Raw genomic sequence first — 18,620 nt, 5'->3', positions numbered from 1 at the left:
GCGTGGAAAAAAATGAGGCGGCAAGCGAAAAACCAAGAACGACCAGCACTGAGCCGTTCGGCCTCCAGCGTGGCAGTAACACATGGAAGATGGTGGTCGGCAATGGTGAAACTAGAATTTTAACATGGAAATCTATATGTTCATCGGATGGAGAACTATCCTAACATTGTTTTCGATCAAATTATAAACTTCTACAAATTCAAATAAATTGATTTCACAACAATGTTATACAATTAACACCACATTTATTTAGGCTTGAACACTGACTTATGAACAACACAAAACATATTAATTTCTTTTGGTAGACGTGTTTTTGCAAGTCTTCGTTGATGTAAACAAGAGTTCCAAATTCGATTCATTTTAGCATCAACTTAGCATTCGATTTTACAAATAATTTTTTATAATAAGTTAAACTTAGAGTGTATGATTTTTACCAAATTCAAAAACTTAAAACAAAAATAGGTTAATGATCAATTGATTCGATTAAGACAAATTACAAACAATGAGTGTTTAAAATGAGCCAAAATAACTTGTACACATTAAATATATCACTTTTTATAAATTTTGAATTTTAATAAATAAAAATAAAAAATCTTTTAAAAAATACTAATATAACCTTAATAATAGAACATATTAAAATATAAATAAATAACATATAAAATAGTAGTAAAAAATAATTGCTTTATTTATATATATTGAAAATGTTCGTATTTATCTTGATTAAACCAAATTCACTTTTTTTTTACCTGCTCTTATAAACAAATAAAAAATAACATGATTATAAATTTATTATGAAATATATATGTATATACCGTTATATATATATAATTCCGACGTATCTAATTTCTTTAGATATTTAAAAAAATAATAATATTGTTTATTTTTTGTTTTTATTACTATTTTCAGGTATATATTAAACAACTAAAAAATTTCACAATTTTTTTTCATAAAAAGAATCCATCTTTGTATGTAATTATACATGTAATATTTTTAAATTTTATGTAATTATACAGGTAATATTTTAAATAAAAATCTATTTTAATAATATTTTTAACAAACATAGTTATTTAACATATTTTTAATAGCTATATAAAATAATCTATCATATATCGTAAATTAAAATATAATTTATTTATTTTATATTTTATTTGTTGCAATAAAAAATAACATCTTAATATAAATTTTATTTGTTTTTTTAGTTGGGATATAAATTTTATTTGTTGAAATAGTCACATATTATTGTTGTCACATCAATTTAATGGTTCCATCTCATATTCTCGTTGTTATAGTGTTACTCATTCTCCCAATCTTTGCATCGGCTCCCACAAGACCACAACACTCCCAAGGCTTGGTTCTAAACAATGGCTTCACAAAAAGACAAAAAACACATTCAAGAAGAACAGCCAACACCCTCTGTCTCTTTACCCTACTATATAATTTTACCAATCCATCTCCACCTTTATAATTTTTTAATATATATCTCAACGGTTCTGCATTATGGCATAGTAATATATCAGTAAAGTGTCCTGGCACATGTGAAAATTTTCCCATATCCAGCGGCTTCTATGAAGAAGGCGGCGCAAAGGAGGCTCGAGGGCTTGTTAAGGAAGGCGGCAAGGGCTGACGAAGGGGGGAAAACGAAAGGCGTTCATATGTTGTTGGTTGTAATTATTATAATATTATGTTTGTATGAAATTTTTTTCGTTTTTTTGTTGTTTTTATTATACTTCTCACTGTACTTTATTTTGTTTTTATTATATACTAATGATAAGTAACAAAAGAGTCATAAATAATAAAAATGTATAGTCCAAAATGATACTAAATTAAAAAATTATAGAAGATTTTTTTTGTTTAAGTGATCTAAAATTTTGAAGGCAAAAATAGCTCGAAAGAAATGAAAAAGAAAAGCATGCAAAGTGAAAAATTCATGGCAACGCGTTCGCGTAAGAGGGAAGTCTGCCAAGCAAGCACTTTTCGTTGGGTTGGAGACATTTGGATGGAGGGACTTATCCGTCCAACTTTTAGGTAGTGTTTGGTGGAGAGACAGAGACTAAGAGACAGAAATAAATTTTAGTATTATGTTTGGTGCAAAGTGGGAGACAGAAATTAAAACAATAATGAAATTCTAATTTAATTTGTACAAAAGGTAAAATTAGAATTAATTAATTGAAATGATGGTATTTTAGGTATAAAATATTATTAAAGTTTCAATGTGTCCTCACTTTTTGGAGGTGCTGAAATACTGAAATTTTAGGACAGAGACAGAAATTTTAGTACTGAGCCAACAAACATGATACAAACATGATACTACTTCAAAACAAACGCTACCTCTACCTTAAGGACGTCGGGGACTTAAAAGTATTTTTCAATACTCAGAGACGAAAATGTCCGAAAAAAAAATGTCAGAAATCTATTTATCTTTTACTCTAAATTATATTTTTTATTTACTACATATTTTTATCTTATTTAAGTATTATTATTAATTTATAAATATTTTATAAAATAAGATTTATTTATTCACTTTACGAATCTAATTTTTTTTTTTAAATTAAATAAACTGATCTTATCTAAACTATTACAAATTATATATTTCAAACCAGATAAATGTTCAGTTTAATTCTTTAAAATTGATCCAAAAGCACTGCAAACAATCATGCAAAATGCGGACGACAAAAATGATCTTTTGCCAAATATAAATAACATTTGTCAAATTCATGAATATATGTCTCAAATTACTGGGTCTGCTACCGCAGGTTAAAATTTTTAGCTATTCTTTTTCATTTGAGTCCTTGAAGAATAATGTACCTAGACGGCTAGACATAGATTTTATGAGGTTTAATCAATTTTACATCCTTGTAATTACCATATCGAATAGGTCAACAGAAGAAAATCAAATGTAAGCATTTAACTATCATTTTGGTCAAAACAAACAACTCTAGTTGTCCAAGACCGGGAGCTCCTTCCAGAGGCAGCGCCACCTGCGAGACAGGACGCTGGTGGGTATAGAGTGGTTTAATCTAGCAACACGGTTAAATAGCAGCCCACATGTTTTGTGAATATAACCATAAAACAAGCAAACGTTTGGCAGGTTTCCCAGAGAGTAGAGATGCCATCATCCTGCATCGTAAATCGATATATTCAAGAGCCTATGCAAATTATAGCATTAAACGGCATATATAAATTTCCAAGGTTGAGGGACCAAAAAAAAAATTATGCATGAAACAAAGAATTGAAAATACTTGTCATTGTCAATATCAAAGTTAGCGAATCCAAACCACCGATAATGTTCAAGTGCATATTTCATTATTTCTCAAGGAACAGGGCACCAGACAAATTTATTCATAAGCATGATATTCGGTAAGAAGTATTCACAAGCATCGACAAATATTCAAGAATTTAGGTGGAACACTGGCCCTAAAATTGACTCAATGTTCTGCAATTTTAATAATATAAAACTCTAAGACTCCAAGATGATATCATGTCAACAGTTTTGATCAACGAACAACAAAGGATAAGGATAGAGATAGTGTGAGTTCATACCATGTTAAATGGGATTTTGATCAATGAAAATTTAGCTGACATATTGTAGAGCCCCTCGGTATAACAGATAAACCCCTGACAATATTGTACTTTGTCTCTCGGTCAAAACCAGATTTAAGATGAATTGTCACTGTCTTCAAAACAAGTCCTGCTTGTAAAAGATATGCAACAAATTCATATTCATCTGCAGCATTTTGATATTCTCTAAACTCAAAACTCTTGAGATGTGATGTCACACAACTGGGAACCATGGTTGGTGGTGTTGGTCCATTATAGTCCATGGTGCGGACATAGACTTCCTGATAACAAAAAACAACACTTCTCATTAGACTCAGGCAAACAACAAAAAGTAAATAGAGACACTAGATTTAACTTGAAATGCATTCATACCTCCCAAATACGAATTACGAGAGCTTCAAGTACATGACAGCTGTGAAGGAAGTTTAGCAGGAAGTTTGTGTTGAAAAATGGAATATCAAGCTCTAGATTGAGCAAACGGTGAAATTCTGGAAACTTGAAAGCTGGAGCACTAAATAAGCACTGTGTAGAAGATAACTAGACATTAAATATAATTCCTAATTCAAAATTATAGAGTTATATCAAACATTAAGCTTGAGGAATCATGGGATTATAATAAGCATGTTACCCGTGTTGTGTAAGGTTTCAGTGCCAACAACTTTGTTTCACGAAGTGCCTGGAGAAGCATGGGCACCCAACAGACATGTTCATCAAGTTTGTGTTCTTCACGAATATCAACATGTGCCTCCACCATGTTGGGAAAATGGCTAACCGAAATCTGTAGCTCAGAAAACACCGGCGTCACTATTTTCACATGGAGGTATTCAAGAGATGGTGTGTCTATCACACGATGGTTAATCTCATCACACACGATAGAGTAATCTTCAAAGGTTAAACTCTTCAATGTCTGGGGCATCTGAATTGTAGGTATATAAACATAACCTTGTAGAATGAGCTTAAGATTTTCAAGAACAGGACAGCCAGATAAAAACTTGTTGTCCACACGGGAAATATTCAACTCTAGGTTCTTGAGGGATGGCAGATATACATCTGGAAACTCTGGACCATAATACAATGAAATATCACCTTGCAAAACAAGGGACTTAAGTGATGTACACGTGAATATGGCTTTAGGCAAGTTGATTCCAAACATTACATTTACTTTAAGGCTGAGATCTAGTTCCTGAAGACGGGGCCCAATGACGGCATTAAGCCATGTTGAGATGGCATCCTCTTCAAATTTTTCGCAAGTGAGGCGGAACTTTTCGATGGGATACGAATCTGCATTGCGCAGAGCTAGAATAGCATTGACAAAAGAATCAAAGCTGGCTTCCCCAGAGGACCAAAAGGATCTATCATCTATGTCAAGGACTTGGAGATTCTCCCAAACATGGCGCCACCTGCGACCGAGGATGCTGGTGGATACAGCTTGTTTTGTTGGGAGGTATGAGAGAATGTCGCAAAGAATAGTGTCCGGTAAGTAACTGATCCTATCCATGTTGATGGATTCGCCTTTTGTCAATTTTGTATCTGGAGAAAGGGTTACAATTAGATTTAGGGTTAGGGTTTCAATTTAGTGAAAACGAAGGAATCAATTTAACTCTTGGTTGGTTCCGCTTGAGGACTAAGATTCTAACAATGATCAGATAAATAAATAAAAAAAAAGGAAACTGAAAGAAGATATGAATCAAATATGAACAAAAATACAAAATGAATTTCAGAGAAAGAAGAGGTGTACGAGCGGTGCCGTGATTTGCCGGCGAGTGGAGAGCGGTGGGGCCGTGGTTGTGAGTTTTGACGGCAGTGGCGGCAGCTGTATTTAGATTTTAAATAAGAACGATAATAGAGAGGGAAAGGAAAGAGGAACCGGGCGACTGGCGTGCGACTTGCGATTATTTGACCATTTCTATATATAAAGTTGGGTGAGAGAACCAGTGAACATTTTTTTAAAAAAATAAAAAATAAAAATATCACGGACAATCAATATACATATTTCTACAAAAATTAGTTATCATTATTTTCAATCATCTTCCTTCTCTACTAAAAATTATTTTATAATTAATTAATTATGCACATTTATGAAAACGTTAATAATCTTGCTTTTATTTAAAAAAAAAAAATATTGACAGTATGGTCAAATAATTAACGTTTTAGTGTTGTCATTTTTGTTTAGTTTTAGTGATTAAGAGTTTTAAAATCTATCCTCTATTATTCTATTATATTATATTAAAATAAATTTTTTGTATTTGATGATAAAATTGGTATAGTATATTTTTTAATATATTTTTAATTTATTAAAGTAAATAAACTATATTAATTATTTATATCAACTAATTAATTTGATTAATTTATTAGATATTAAAATAATATACACATATAAAATGAATTATTGATATATTTTCAATTAATAATTAATAATACTAAATAATTAATAATATAAATTATTATCAATTTCATACATTCAACATTTTAAAAATCTATGACCGTTAAAAAATTTGTTTTAATAATTTTATTTAATTTAATAATTTGAGTAAAGTATCGTTTTTGTCCCCAACGTTTGGGGTAAATTCTATTTGTATCCCTAACGTTTAAATCGTCTTATTTGTATCCCTAACGTTTGTAAAAGTGATTCAATGTTATCCTGCCGTCAATTACACATCATGAGCGCTTTAGTTTGAGTTTTAAAAATCTCTTCTTCAAGTTAGAATATAAATGTTTGGGATAGAATCGATGATCTATTCCGAAAAATAACTCATCAAATGTTGAAACTAATTCCTACAATATTTACATAATTCACTTTTCTAGGGACATAATTGAATCTAAACACAAATAGTGTGTATAATATTAAAATCGACCACATCCAAGTAAGACCTAATTGAGAATGAATACATCTAAGTGAGAATAATTGAAAAATATAATCTGATTTGTTAGTATAATTGATAGTAGGATAACATTGAATCACTTTTATAAACGTTAAGGATACAAATAGGACGATTTAAACGTTAGGGATACAAATAGGGCTTACCACAAACGTTGGGAACAAAAACGATACTTTACTCTAGTAATTTATATATTACCAAAATTAATTTATGGCTAATTTTTTTCTACATAAAAATATAATAAATGATATACTTTAACATTATAATTTTTTGTATTTTTTAAAACAATGAAAGATATATAAATAAAATTGTATAATTTAAATTTCATTAAATTTTATTTTTAATAAATACATGAATTAGATAAATTTTTAAATCTACTTTTTAAAATTATTCAAACTACATAACGTAATATAATATTATTATTTTATTATTATATTTAAATTTTTAATTATAATATATTCAATTTGTTATAAGAAAAATTCCGTAATTCAAATCCCAAACACGGCTACTGTACCATTGGTTTGGGACACAGGATAAGGGCATTTAGGGTAGAAAAAGAGTTTAATTTAATTTGTAGAGACCTTAGTCTTTTAATTAAAAAAATAAATAAATAATTGATTAATTAAAAATATAAAAATATATTTTAAAATTTTAAAATATAAAATATTTAATTTAAATATTTTTGGTGAATTTATTTATTTTTATATATTTTGGATTAAAATATTTAAATGTTTTATATTTTAAAAGATAAAAAATATTTTTGTACTTTTGATTAACTAAAAAGACAAAATAATCAATGCACATATGAATTTTATAAATACTAAAAAAGTATTTATAAAAAAAATAATTTGTACCCAAAAAATTATTTATTTTTGTTGATTTTTTAAAAAATATTCAAATTATCTGTACTTTTATTTTTAACTTAAACTCTCCTCATATCTCTTTTTTTCAAATTTTAAACTTTTATAATTTTTTATTGCCATCATTTTAGCTACTTTCTTTCTTTTCTACTATTCACCTATCATAATGGCATCGACATCAACTACCTCAATAATTTACGTTATGTTCAAGTAGAGGGGGAAAAAAAAAACAACTTGGATTCGGACCGTAACAAGATAGAGCTTACAACGGTTAAATATGACGAATTCTAGAATAAACCCAAAAAATATAACAAAATTAGAACAAACTTAAAAGTAAGGAGCGAAGACCATAAACCAAAATCAAAACAAAATCATAAACTAAGAAGGCAAAATAAATATTTTACATAAAAGATAAAAGATTTCTTTCTAAAACTGAGATTTGTTAATCAGAGATAAAGACATAACCGACAATGACATTTCCTTTGTCTGTAGTCATCTTCATCTAGCATGATTAATTTTAAATATATATTCTGTATTTTTAAAATATATTTTAATATGTATTTTATACAAATAAATAATAGCTGATTTTAATATATAATAGTATAATTAAATTTTTAATATACATGCTATAAATAAATTTTTACAAGTTTTAAAACGATCAAGAGATTAATCCGAAATTAATTTTCAAAAATTTTAAAAATATTAAAAATAAATGTCTAGTCTTAACTCTGTTATCAATAAATTTGAGTGTTTTTCCTTAATTTTGTTTATGACAATTAGGTGAAGAAATAGAATAGTTTATAAATTTTTAAATAAAATTTAAATTCGTCAAAAATTAATTTTTAATATATTAGACGGAAGATACCGTAAAAAAAAAAAAAGATTTCTTGGTGGAATTACTAAAATGCCCACCAAGACTTCGTATTATTAATGTAGCGTTGATCTATGTCATCACTCATCACTCATTAGCACATGGTTTCTGAGATTTTATTGAAGTAAATTACTAAGATGAATTTCAAAAGATCCTAGACAACTAAGTTATGAGGAAAGATTTAAAAAATGATAAAAAAATAGATATTAAATATATATTCAAAAAATAAATTTAGAGATCAATTTTTAATATAAATTTTTATAATTATAATTTAAAATAAGATATTTTTATTATTAAAATTTTGGTAATTTTTTGTTAAGATTAGGAAAGACATCTTTTTTAAAAAATAAAAAAATTTAAAAATTAATTTTTATTTTAAATTTTGTTATAAATTTTTTAAATATTTATTCAAATATTATCACAAAAAATTAGATTTAATGAATAAATTATTTATTAAATATAAATTTTTTTAATTATTTATAAAAAATATAACATTTATTATTTTTTATTGTATTTTCAAATTATTCAGTTTTATGGATAACAATTTTGGGAACATTTTGTCGGGAGATTAACCCAATTTTACTAATATTCTCCTTCAAAATTTTCCAACCCTAATATATATATATATATATATATAAGTTGACGAAACTACATCAATTTTAGTTGAACCAGCTGGTCAAATTCATCAATTGAAAACATTGCTTAATTTCATGTCATTTGACTTAGAAACAAAAATTATACGGTGATTAGTGATTAGTGATTAGTGAAGTAGGTATGTGAATGTGTACACTATGCAGAGTATTATTATATATAGTTTGAAGAATTGAAGGAATAATCAAAAGTGAAGTGTGTGAATCAGAAATGGATAATTTTGTGTGGAGAGTGTTACCCCTTTTTGCACTGCTTGTTGCCTTCGTTACATTCTTCTACTTGCAGGATTCCTACAAGGCTCAATTTTCTCCTTTTATAAAGGTTCACTATTCCCTCAATTTCTATTAAAAATTGCTTATTTATTTATTTATTTTGAGATTCATGATTATCTCTGAACAGAATCAGTAATCTTTTAACTGAATTGTTACTTCGGAGTTATGCAGCATACATGTTTGAAAAAAGTACCTACTCTGGCAAGAAGTGTTGAAGTATTGGACTTGTAGAAAATTAGTGTTTTATGTGTTTCATGTTTTGAGTTTTGAATGTCATGGTGTGAAGGTCTGAAAATGGAAGAGGATGTTGTAACAGTTTGAATGATGTGTGTTTGTTGTTGTGGCACAGTTACCAGTTGATGATGATAATGAGTGCAGCCTTCTTCCCTTTCGACACTATTGGATATCCAGCAAGCGCATTCTGACCCCACAAGGCTTCATTTCTGGCTCAGGTCTATTCTTTATTCTTTTTATCATCACTTTCTTTTCAGTTTTAACTTGTGGGTTGTAAAGGTTTTTCTGTAAAGTAAAGTTGTCTGAAAAGATCAAATCTATAATAAAAAAATCTCTTAACATCATATTATCCTCGTGTATAATAAAAAAAATCTAGATATCACTGTATACATGTGTTGATTGATTTTAGTTGTGAAAATAAACAGTGGAGATAAATGAAGGGAAGATTGTATCTGTTGTTGAAGGATATGGTAAGCAGGGGAATTCTAGGCAAGAAGAGGTTATTGATTATGGAGAGGCTGTTGTCATGCCCGGCTTGATCGATGTGTAAGATGTGCAATCGTCTTCCTCTGTTGTTTAGTATTATTTTAAATCCCTGTTCTATATATGTATGTTCAATTATTTAACTCAATCGTCAATAGTGAAAAGTGATACCAACCCTGGATATGCAGGAAATTGAAATGTTCCTGAAAACAGGCCAATGTACACAGACTGACTATTGAAAATTGAAGTTTGTTATTTGCAATGTAGAGCAGTAGATCTGTCTGTGGAATACAAATGAGTTAGGCTATATATCTTGCCATGTATTCTCACTTCTCCAGTTGCTTCTTTTGAAAACATGATAAAAAAATTTAGCTAAAAATGACATGGGGAATGGGTTTTAATAGATTTTGCTTGCTTGAGACTTGTCTCATGTATCTCAAGGGTTCATTTTGATTAAAGTTCATTGTGAATAATTAGATTATGCACACGAGGTATGATAAGATTATCATATTTTATACATAGGAACTGAAAGTGAAAAAGAGGAATGATTTCCTGATAGAAAGAAACTTTTCTCTTTCTTTCACCATATAAATTTTTTGCCATGGCAGGCATGTACATCTTGATGAACCTGGGAGAACTGAATGGGAGGGATTTGTTACTGGTACTAGAGCTGCTGCTGCTGGTATGCATATATTCTTCTTCTCTTGGTCTACAGATTTTCTATTTGAATAACTTCGGACTTGATTGGATATATCAGAAGAATACCCGTTTCTTTCCAAAACTGCTTAAGAACATCTAATTGCAAGCTAAATGCAAAGAAAAACAATACCTTGGTATGTAAATATGCATATCATGCTGTATCAGTCCCCAGCAGATGTTAGTGGATGACAAATGACTCTGATAACTTTCTCCGCTCTTCATTGTGGTTCCATTTTAGCCGATCTCGCCTAGTGGGAGAAGGGTTTATTGTTGTAGTGGTTCCGTCATAATGGTCATCCTGATTGTTGTTTTGTTGTTGATATGGATGACTTCTTTAGTTTGGTTAATATGAATTATATAGATCTATTATAACTCTCTGCTATATCAGGTGGCGTGACAACAGTGGTTGACATGCCTCTAAACAATCACCCTACAACTGTGTCTAAGGAAACGCTAGAACTTAAGGTATCAATGATCGATCAGATGCATATATTTTTTTTTCCTTTTTTCTTTAAATTTCCTGAAAGTGAAAATTGACAGGTCACTTATGGTTGACTGTAGAACTGAGTTAAATTTTCATTTGCTAACATGATCTTTAACTTTTTTACGCAGCTTGAAGCTGCAAATAAGAAACTCCATGTTGATGCGGGTATGATCAGCAAATTTTACCTTCACATACAGTTGATTGAGCTTCTGAATATATATAATTTTAATCTGCAACAGGGTTTTGGGGAGGCCTGGTCCCTGAAAATGCACTTAATACCAGTATTCTTGATGGCCTCTTAAGTGCTGGTGTTCTTGGTGTAAAGGTAGCCTTTTGAAAACTTGTGCAGCATGAAATACTAATTAACCCTTCAGGACATATTGGTAGAGTCTGTTGTGTTTCTCTCTGACTCCTGTTTTGTTTTTTTGTTTGTAGTCTTTTATGTGTCCTTCAGGAATTAATGACTTTCCTATGACTACTATTGATCACATCAAGGTAAATTCCTCTTATGAATTGATAGTCAGATTTTCTTTTTCTTCATCAGTTCCTTGTACTTCTGCATATTTCCTTACATGTCATTTCGAAAATCGTATTAATATGGCATGGGATTTTTGTTTTGCTTGATATACTGTGCTATTCTTGCATTAACTTTGATTCATAAAGCACTTGCTAGTTAGGCAAAATATTACTTATTTACACGAAATAGACATTTTTTATTTCTTATTGTTCAATTTATTTATTTATTTCTTTTTAAGGAGGGACTACCTGTGTTGGCAAAATATAAAAGACCTTTAATTGTGCATGCTGAGATTCAACTAGATTCCGAAAGTCATTCGGAACTCAAAGATAATAGAGACCCTCGAGTTTATTTGACCTATCTCAACACTAGGCCCCCTTCATGGTAAGACATTATATATATCTTCGTTCTTTGAGTAACAACCATCCTATTGCACTAATAGGCTCGGTCAAGATAAATGATATTATGCTTTTTCTTTCTGTATTAACATGAACTTGTTAGTCTAGCTTAAACCTGTCCGAGTTTTCCATGACATGATTAGCTATTCTCATTGTATAAAGGGAAGTGGCTGTTAAATTATTCCTACGTCGTAGGATATTATGTGAATATTCTATGAAAAACTAATTTATATCAAACATCCATTATGTTTTCCTGATATGAAATCCAAACATCTTCTTTTGCTTGACCAGGGAGCAGGCTGCTATTAAAGAACTTGTGGGTGTTACGAAGGACACTATAGTCGGAGGACCTTTAGAAGGAGCGCATGTTCACATTGTCCACTTGTCTGATTCCAGTCTTTCCCTAGATATGATTAAGGTATTATATCATATGTTCCTTTTTAACATTTAAAATATTGTCTTCTTTTGAATTTTTTTGTCATTACTCTGCTTTTCCTATTTCAAAAACTTTAGCAAACTTTTCCCTTCATGAGAGTGCTATTCATGCATTTATATTTTACAGGAAGCAAAACGTCGAGGTGACAGCATAAGTGTTGAGACATGCTCCCATTACTTAGCTTTTTCATCTGAAGAGATACCGGATGGAGATACTCGTTTTAAGTGTTCCCCACCCATTCGAGATGCACACAACAGAGAGAAACTGCGGGAGGCTGTACTGGTATGCTTGTACACCACAGTACCAAGTATTGTCTTTAATCATCTTCAAACACTTCAGTTTTACAAGTTTTATTCTTCATTTCAGGAAGGGCACATTGATTTTTTGACTTCTGATCATTCACCTACTGTGCCAGAACTCAAGCTTCTTGAGGAGGGTGACTTCTTGAGGGCTTGGGGTGGCATTTCAGGTTTGCAGGTTAGATGAGTTAAAATGTGTTCTCATTGCAATACAATAAAACGTTAGAAGTCTACAAACAGATAGATGAATGCACACAATTGTTTAACCATGGTAATATTAAAAAAGAATATCTGGGGGAGTTTGATGGCATTTTGTCATTTTGTTTAATCATGGCAATAGTAAATAAGAATAAATATATAGGAATGCTTATTTATTGAAATAACAAATGGTGTAACTCATGACTACCAGGTGCAGTTTTACTAGTCCTAAGGGCCATTTTGGTGGAATTAACCAAGATTTTAATCAGAAAGTCTGTTAGTTCCTTTTTCAGTTGAAGCCGATGTCTTGCAAATATGTAACTAATACTACTGGCCTATAGACTGAATGATTTTATACTGGGATACCTGTAGTTTGATCTTCCAGTGACATGGTCATATGGAAAGAAATATGGATTGACTCTGGAGCAATTATCGTTATTGTGGAGCAAGAAACCCGCAGCATTTGCAGGAATAGAATCAAAGGTGAGGTGATTGGAATTTCCTTCTGCGCTCAGTTTGGTATTGCAAAATTAGAAGTTTTTTGTTTTGGGGTGAATACTCTGTAAAAGAAAACCAGTTGTGATCTATCGATACTTCAAAGGAAAATAAATAAATAAAGCATTCTGATTGTGATCTATCAGAACTATTCTCTTGAAGTGAGTGATTAGATTAGAGCACATGACAGATTGTCTAAGCGTCTAAGAGAAGTTCTGTTTGGCATCTTACTGGAAAACCTTTGTTTGCATATGATGTTGTCAAGCCAATCTGTATCTATGCAAATAAATGCAAGTTCAAATCTGACTTTTGTTCCATTGATGTTTTAGGGAACCATTGCAGTTGGATACCATGCAGACATTGTAGTGTGGCAACCAGAGGTGGAGTTTGATGTGAACGAAAATTATCCCATTTTCCTTAAACATCCTGTACGTCACAGTTTTTTTGCCAACTTCACCTAATAGGATAAGACTTTGTTGTTTTTGTTTTATATTTACATAAAATATGTTATACTAACTATGCTGCTTTTGTGACTCCCTTGTGCTTTAATCTTTGATATATAGAGCCTCTCTGCTTATATGGGAACACGGTTATCCGGAAAAGTTTTGGACACTTTTGTTAGAGGAAACCTTGTATTTAAGGAGGGGAAGCATGCTTCTGCAGCCTGCGGTGTTCCAATTCTAGCCAAATGAATTGGTTCAAAGTTTGGTTAATGTAATTTATCCTGCATGATCCTAATCCATGCTATAGAGGGGTTCCAAAGATGCTATGCTATTTGGCTTGTGTCATAAATAAGAGATAACATTCTCCTTCTCCAAGCTATAGATTAAGATTAGTGTTGTAGTTTATATTATTGCTGTATGCATGTTTGAACACTAAAATTTCTCAAAACCTTTCTTGTTAGAACATTTCGAAGTTTAGTTTTCTGTAATCTTCCACATAATTTTAGTAATAATAATTCAATAGCACTTGTAAAGTTGAGTTATACTTTTAATTATTTTATCAAATAACTATGTAGTCAATGTTAATAGCTTGTGAGAAATACAAAGTTGTCTTCCAATTCTAGACGTTTTCCCTAGCTTGAACGTTGATTGGAAGAATATAATTTGAATTATTAAATAAAAAGGATAAATTTGATTTATGAATGGAGCCTGAACCATCTAGATGTTTCTTCAAAAAAAAAAAAGGTTTGAAAATTAAAACTGTATGATAAGGTGCTAGAATGCCATAGAATGACAGTGACACACCACTAATTTATTCAAGAAAACTTTTTGAAATTTTTTAATGGTAGGGTCAACAGTCCAAGTACTACAATTAGGTGAACCAATTTTGCTTACATAATAATAGTAGGAGGATAAGACATTGGAAGAAAGACCCAGAACACTCTTATCAGTTGCACACATAGTAGTCCATACTCTGCACTTTATTTGATATGAAAAATATATATATTATTATACAGATTACAATATTAAACATATAATTCCCCTTTAAAAAGAAAAATCATAACCAAAACCAAAACAATAGTAACACCATTTGGATTCAACTCTGCAGAGTCTGCAAGGGAATAGTATAGAAAACTGTGCACTGTGACACACCGTTGTAGTTGTTAACTTAGGTTGCGTATTATCACACGTATCATCCTCATATCTGAAAACCGTCTTATGAGGCTGCCACATACACACATTATCAATTACCACCATACTTCTATTTCTATGTGCTAACATGGAATAATTTTTGGATGCTACTACCATGTCACATAACTCTGCAGTTTGCAATTACAACCCTGATTAATTAGCTCTTTATGTATATATATGTATGTATGTCCCATACAAAGCTTCAGGGGTGATCACAATTCACAACACAACTGAATAGTAGTTAGTGGTACTAATAAATTTGTGATCTGAACAAAAGAAAAAAAGAAAGAGATGTTGGCAGTGTTTGCAAAGGAAGCTGCAAAGCCACCTGAGGAGCTGAGGCTTCCGGCAATGGCTTCCAACAATGATCCAATGATGACTCCAGAAGAAATTGTGGACAAGTTTAAATCTTTGTGGCCGGATTCTACTGTTTATAACCTCCCTCATGGAAATTTCATGGCTTTGTCCCATCAACAGGAGACTCCAACGCACCCCAGGTACATTCAATTCAAGGCTTTTCATTCAGTTTGTTATGTGTATGATTTCTGTATAAACATGTATTCTGATATGGCTTTATATAGTAAAAGATGCATCTGGCTAGAAGTTTAAATTTCAGAAGCTTGATTCTCATCATGTTTTGATTTCATGATGATGATGCTATGAACTATGCTCTTGCAACAGTTCCTCTTTCTTTTTTTTTTTTTTGCCCCTTAATTGGTTTTGTTTCAGGTCTATTGTTGTTTTAGACGACATATTTTGCATATTTGTGGGAGCACTAGCAAACATAGCTGAGCTTAGACATCACTATGGCCTCCAAAGACAAGCAACAGAAGCTATGATTGTGGTTGAAGCTTATAAGGCCTTAAGAGACCGAGCTCCCTACCCACCTGACCAAGTTGTTAAAGATCTTGATGGAAAGTTCGCATTCACCATCTTTGATGCCAGAACTAACAATCTTTTTGTAGCAAGGGTGAGTTATCAACAAAAGTTTCATGGGGATAGAGTCCATTTTGGCTTTAATTCTATGCATGCATTTGGAGACTGTCACAGATATAGTGAGAAACATTGTTGCTAGGTTTTGTGTGTTCTTCTAAGATGTCCACTAGATTTTGTGTGTTCTGATGAAATTGTTGCTAATATTATAGGATCGAGATGGAGGTGTGAATCTGGAGTGGGGATTGGCAAGTGATGGTTCCTTGGTTTGTTCTGATGATCTTCAAATCATTAGAGAAGGATGTGGAAAAGCTTGTTCACATTTTCCTCAAGGTTAGTTCAAATTCATCTCTACAAACAAGTTTTCTTGTCTAACTCTCATTTGATAACAGAATTAGCAAACTGTGTTGTTTGATTTACTTGTTGAATTGGAATAATGCAGGGTGCATTTTCATAAGTGGAAGTGGGTTAACAAACTTTGATCATCCACTTCACAAGGTTCGAGGAATAGCACATGAAGATGACAGTGGAAATATCTTTGGTGTATATTTTCAGGTGGATCTCTACACAAAGATTCCAAGCATTCCTCGCAGGGGAAGTGCATCAAATTGGGCAGATACTGCTATGATCAAGGGAGAACAAAAGCTTTGATCACTTGTCAAACCAAAGTCTTTAACATATTAGACATTATGCCTCTACATCATGGACTAATTAGTTTCTGTTAATGCTAAGTTTTATAAACTTTAATAAATGTGTGTTATTTTTGTGCATTTTTAAAGTTCAAGAATTAGTGTATGTGGTGTATACTTATGAAGAGTAAAGTGTAATTATGACTGTCTACAAACAACAATGAGCTTAATAGAATAAACTTGATAAGTGTTATTGAAACCCACAGTACTTGCTTGTACATATGATTAAGCAATTATTGAGGTAATATATAAAAAAAGTAGACACATGCTTTTACAGTATGAACTTAGTTTCTATTTCATATAGTAAGAACTTTGAAGCATGGTTTCACTTCATTAACCTAATGGTGGGGCCATAGCCATAGCACTGTTTCCATCGAGTTGAGCGGTGTTGTTTGGTTGAGGCACCAGCTTGACATATACCACACCACATCGTCCATCTGCGGATAGACAATCAAGAGGTGTACAAGCCATCATATTATTGGAATCCATGCCAGTACTTGGCACTGTAACATCATCAGGTTCATCTTCAGGATTAGCAACGTTATCATATGAAGAACGTTTTGGAGCTGGAGGGACCCTGCTTGCTTCACAGAATAATAATACCATACTCAAAATGAGTAAATATCCTAAGTATTTTGGCGTGGCCATTTTCTGAAATGTTGTTGGGATTTTCCTATTGTTGGTGGGGGATGTCAAGTGTTTATATATCAAATTCTTGCATGGTTTTTGAGGACTAATAAATAGTGTACAAAGTGTGGGATATTGATACTTGAAATATGCACTCAACTCCAACTAAGTTTCATGCCGATGTTGTGAGTAAAGAATAACAAACGTGCATGTTTCTTCTATGTTCTATCACTTCTATGTTTATGCTTCACAAAAGACTACTGTATTTTCTTTAAAAATAAATTACCATTTGTATACAGACGCTGACAAATGTACAAATGTACACATATAAGAATAAAACGACAATTGTAATCACGGAAGATGGCCTGTGTGTGCCAAGAGTACCCAGACGTTGATTACGTAATTGATCGATTAGGGTACTCTTAGCACGGAAGCCATCTTCTATGGTTACAATTGTCGTTTTATTCTTATATAAATACATTAGTCAGCGTCCATATCTTTCATGGGTACAAATGATAATTTATTTATTTTTTTATTATACATTACTCTTTGCATTATTTGTATTTGTAAGAGATAGGTAAGGAACATAGAAAAAGATCATTCTTCTTTGTATGTGAAAGTAGTTGTTAGTTCTGTGTGTGAAAATGTGAATGCTGCACCATTTGTATTGAATGTCATGTGATCTGCATAGACCGGAAGAACTTGCATGCACATTCAACTAGAAGAATGATTAAATAAATATATTAGAGTAATACTCTAAATCTGTTCTTAAAGGAATTTTTAGTCGAACATTTTAGTTCTCAATAAATTTTAATAATTAAAGCAGTTTTTCAAATTTTTTATTTCATTAGATAAATTAGTCCTAAAGAATAGAGGATTTAGTCTAAGAATCTAAAAATATTTTAAAAACTGTTATTTTGTTAAATAACGACAGATATTGATTTATTTAACTTCTTATTAAAATTTGACATAAAAATTAATATATCTAGCAAAGAAAAAAAAACTATTTTAATGATTAAAATTTATTAAAAATTAAATTGTTTGACTAAAAATTCTTAAAAACTGATTTGAAATATTACTTGATATATTATAATGAACAATTATTATTATTATTATTAGTAATGCCTTTCATCTTCCTATGCCAAGGATGATTGGTAAACAAAACATTGATCTCTTATTAATTTATCTAATAATAATGGTAAATTTGTGCAACCAAAAAAAAAAAAATATCATGGTGCCTAAAAAGTGGTGTCTGTTTATTAAAAATGGTTAAAAATTATTATTTTATTTAAAAGATATAAGAATAAATAATTTTTAAAAAATTAAAACTTACTACAAAAAATAAGTTAGGTAAAATTTAGACAAAAATCTATAGACATCATAGAATTGATAAAAAAAATAAT

General features: G+C 30.8%; 3 protein-coding genes across 4 annotated transcripts; 2 read left to right on the top strand and 1 right to left on the bottom strand.

Annotated features, from left to right (window-relative positions):
• Positions 1–2,711: 2,711 nt before the first annotated feature.
• Positions 2,712–5,441, bottom strand: LOC107622196 (putative FBD-associated F-box protein At5g56440). Of its 2 annotated transcripts, none has more exons than XM_016324081.3 (5): positions 5,297–5,441; positions 4,187–5,088; positions 3,931–4,080; positions 3,541–3,839; positions 2,712–3,117 (listed from the first exon to the last, which is right to left on the bottom strand). In XM_016324081.3, the coding sequence occupies exons 2-4, from the start codon at positions 5,054–5,056 to the stop codon at positions 3,561–3,563; spliced, it is 1,299 nt and encodes a 432-aa protein (XP_016179567.1). In that variant the 5' UTR covers positions 5,057–5,088; positions 5,297–5,441; the 3' UTR covers positions 2,712–3,117; positions 3,541–3,560. The 2 variants fall into 2 exon arrangements, with proteins under 2 accessions (XP_016179567.1, XP_016179568.1); XM_016324082.3 differs by having other exon boundaries at positions 2,942–2,978.
• Positions 5,442–8,686: 3,245 nt separating this feature from the next.
• Positions 8,687–14,310, top strand: ALN (allantoinase). Its single transcript, XM_088503886.1, has 15 exons — positions 8,687–9,140; positions 9,441–9,543; positions 9,751–9,871; positions 10,417–10,490; positions 10,896–10,972; positions 11,120–11,156; positions 11,231–11,316; positions 11,427–11,486; positions 11,747–11,892; positions 12,198–12,324; positions 12,469–12,624; positions 12,709–12,819; positions 13,212–13,322; positions 13,664–13,762; positions 13,898–14,310. Exons 1-15 carry the CDS (start codon positions 9,030–9,032, stop codon positions 14,024–14,026), a joined length of 1,548 nt encoding a protein of 515 aa, XP_088360012.1. The 5' UTR covers positions 8,687–9,029; the 3' UTR covers positions 14,027–14,310.
• A 363-nt stretch (positions 14,311–14,673) lies between these two features.
• LOC148578993 (stem-specific protein TSJT1-like) lies at positions 14,674–16,789 on the top strand. The gene is made up of 4 exons (XM_088503901.1): positions 14,674–15,465; positions 15,698–15,938; positions 16,114–16,234; positions 16,344–16,789. Exons 1-4 carry the CDS (start codon positions 15,260–15,262, stop codon positions 16,550–16,552), a joined length of 777 nt encoding a protein of 258 aa, XP_088360027.1. The 5' UTR covers positions 14,674–15,259; the 3' UTR covers positions 16,553–16,789.
• Positions 16,790–18,620: the final 1,831 nt, after the last annotated feature.

Source organism: Arachis ipaensis, chromosome B10 (assembly GCF_059453495.1).
Source record: "Arachis ipaensis isolate K30076 ecotype BB chromosome B10, ASM5945349v1, whole genome shotgun sequence".
In the NCBI taxonomy this organism is placed as follows: domain Eukaryota; kingdom Viridiplantae; phylum Streptophyta; class Magnoliopsida; order Fabales; family Fabaceae; genus Arachis; species Arachis ipaensis.
Note: the sequence above shows the minus strand (reverse complement) of the source record. Positions and strands in the feature narration are given on the sequence as shown.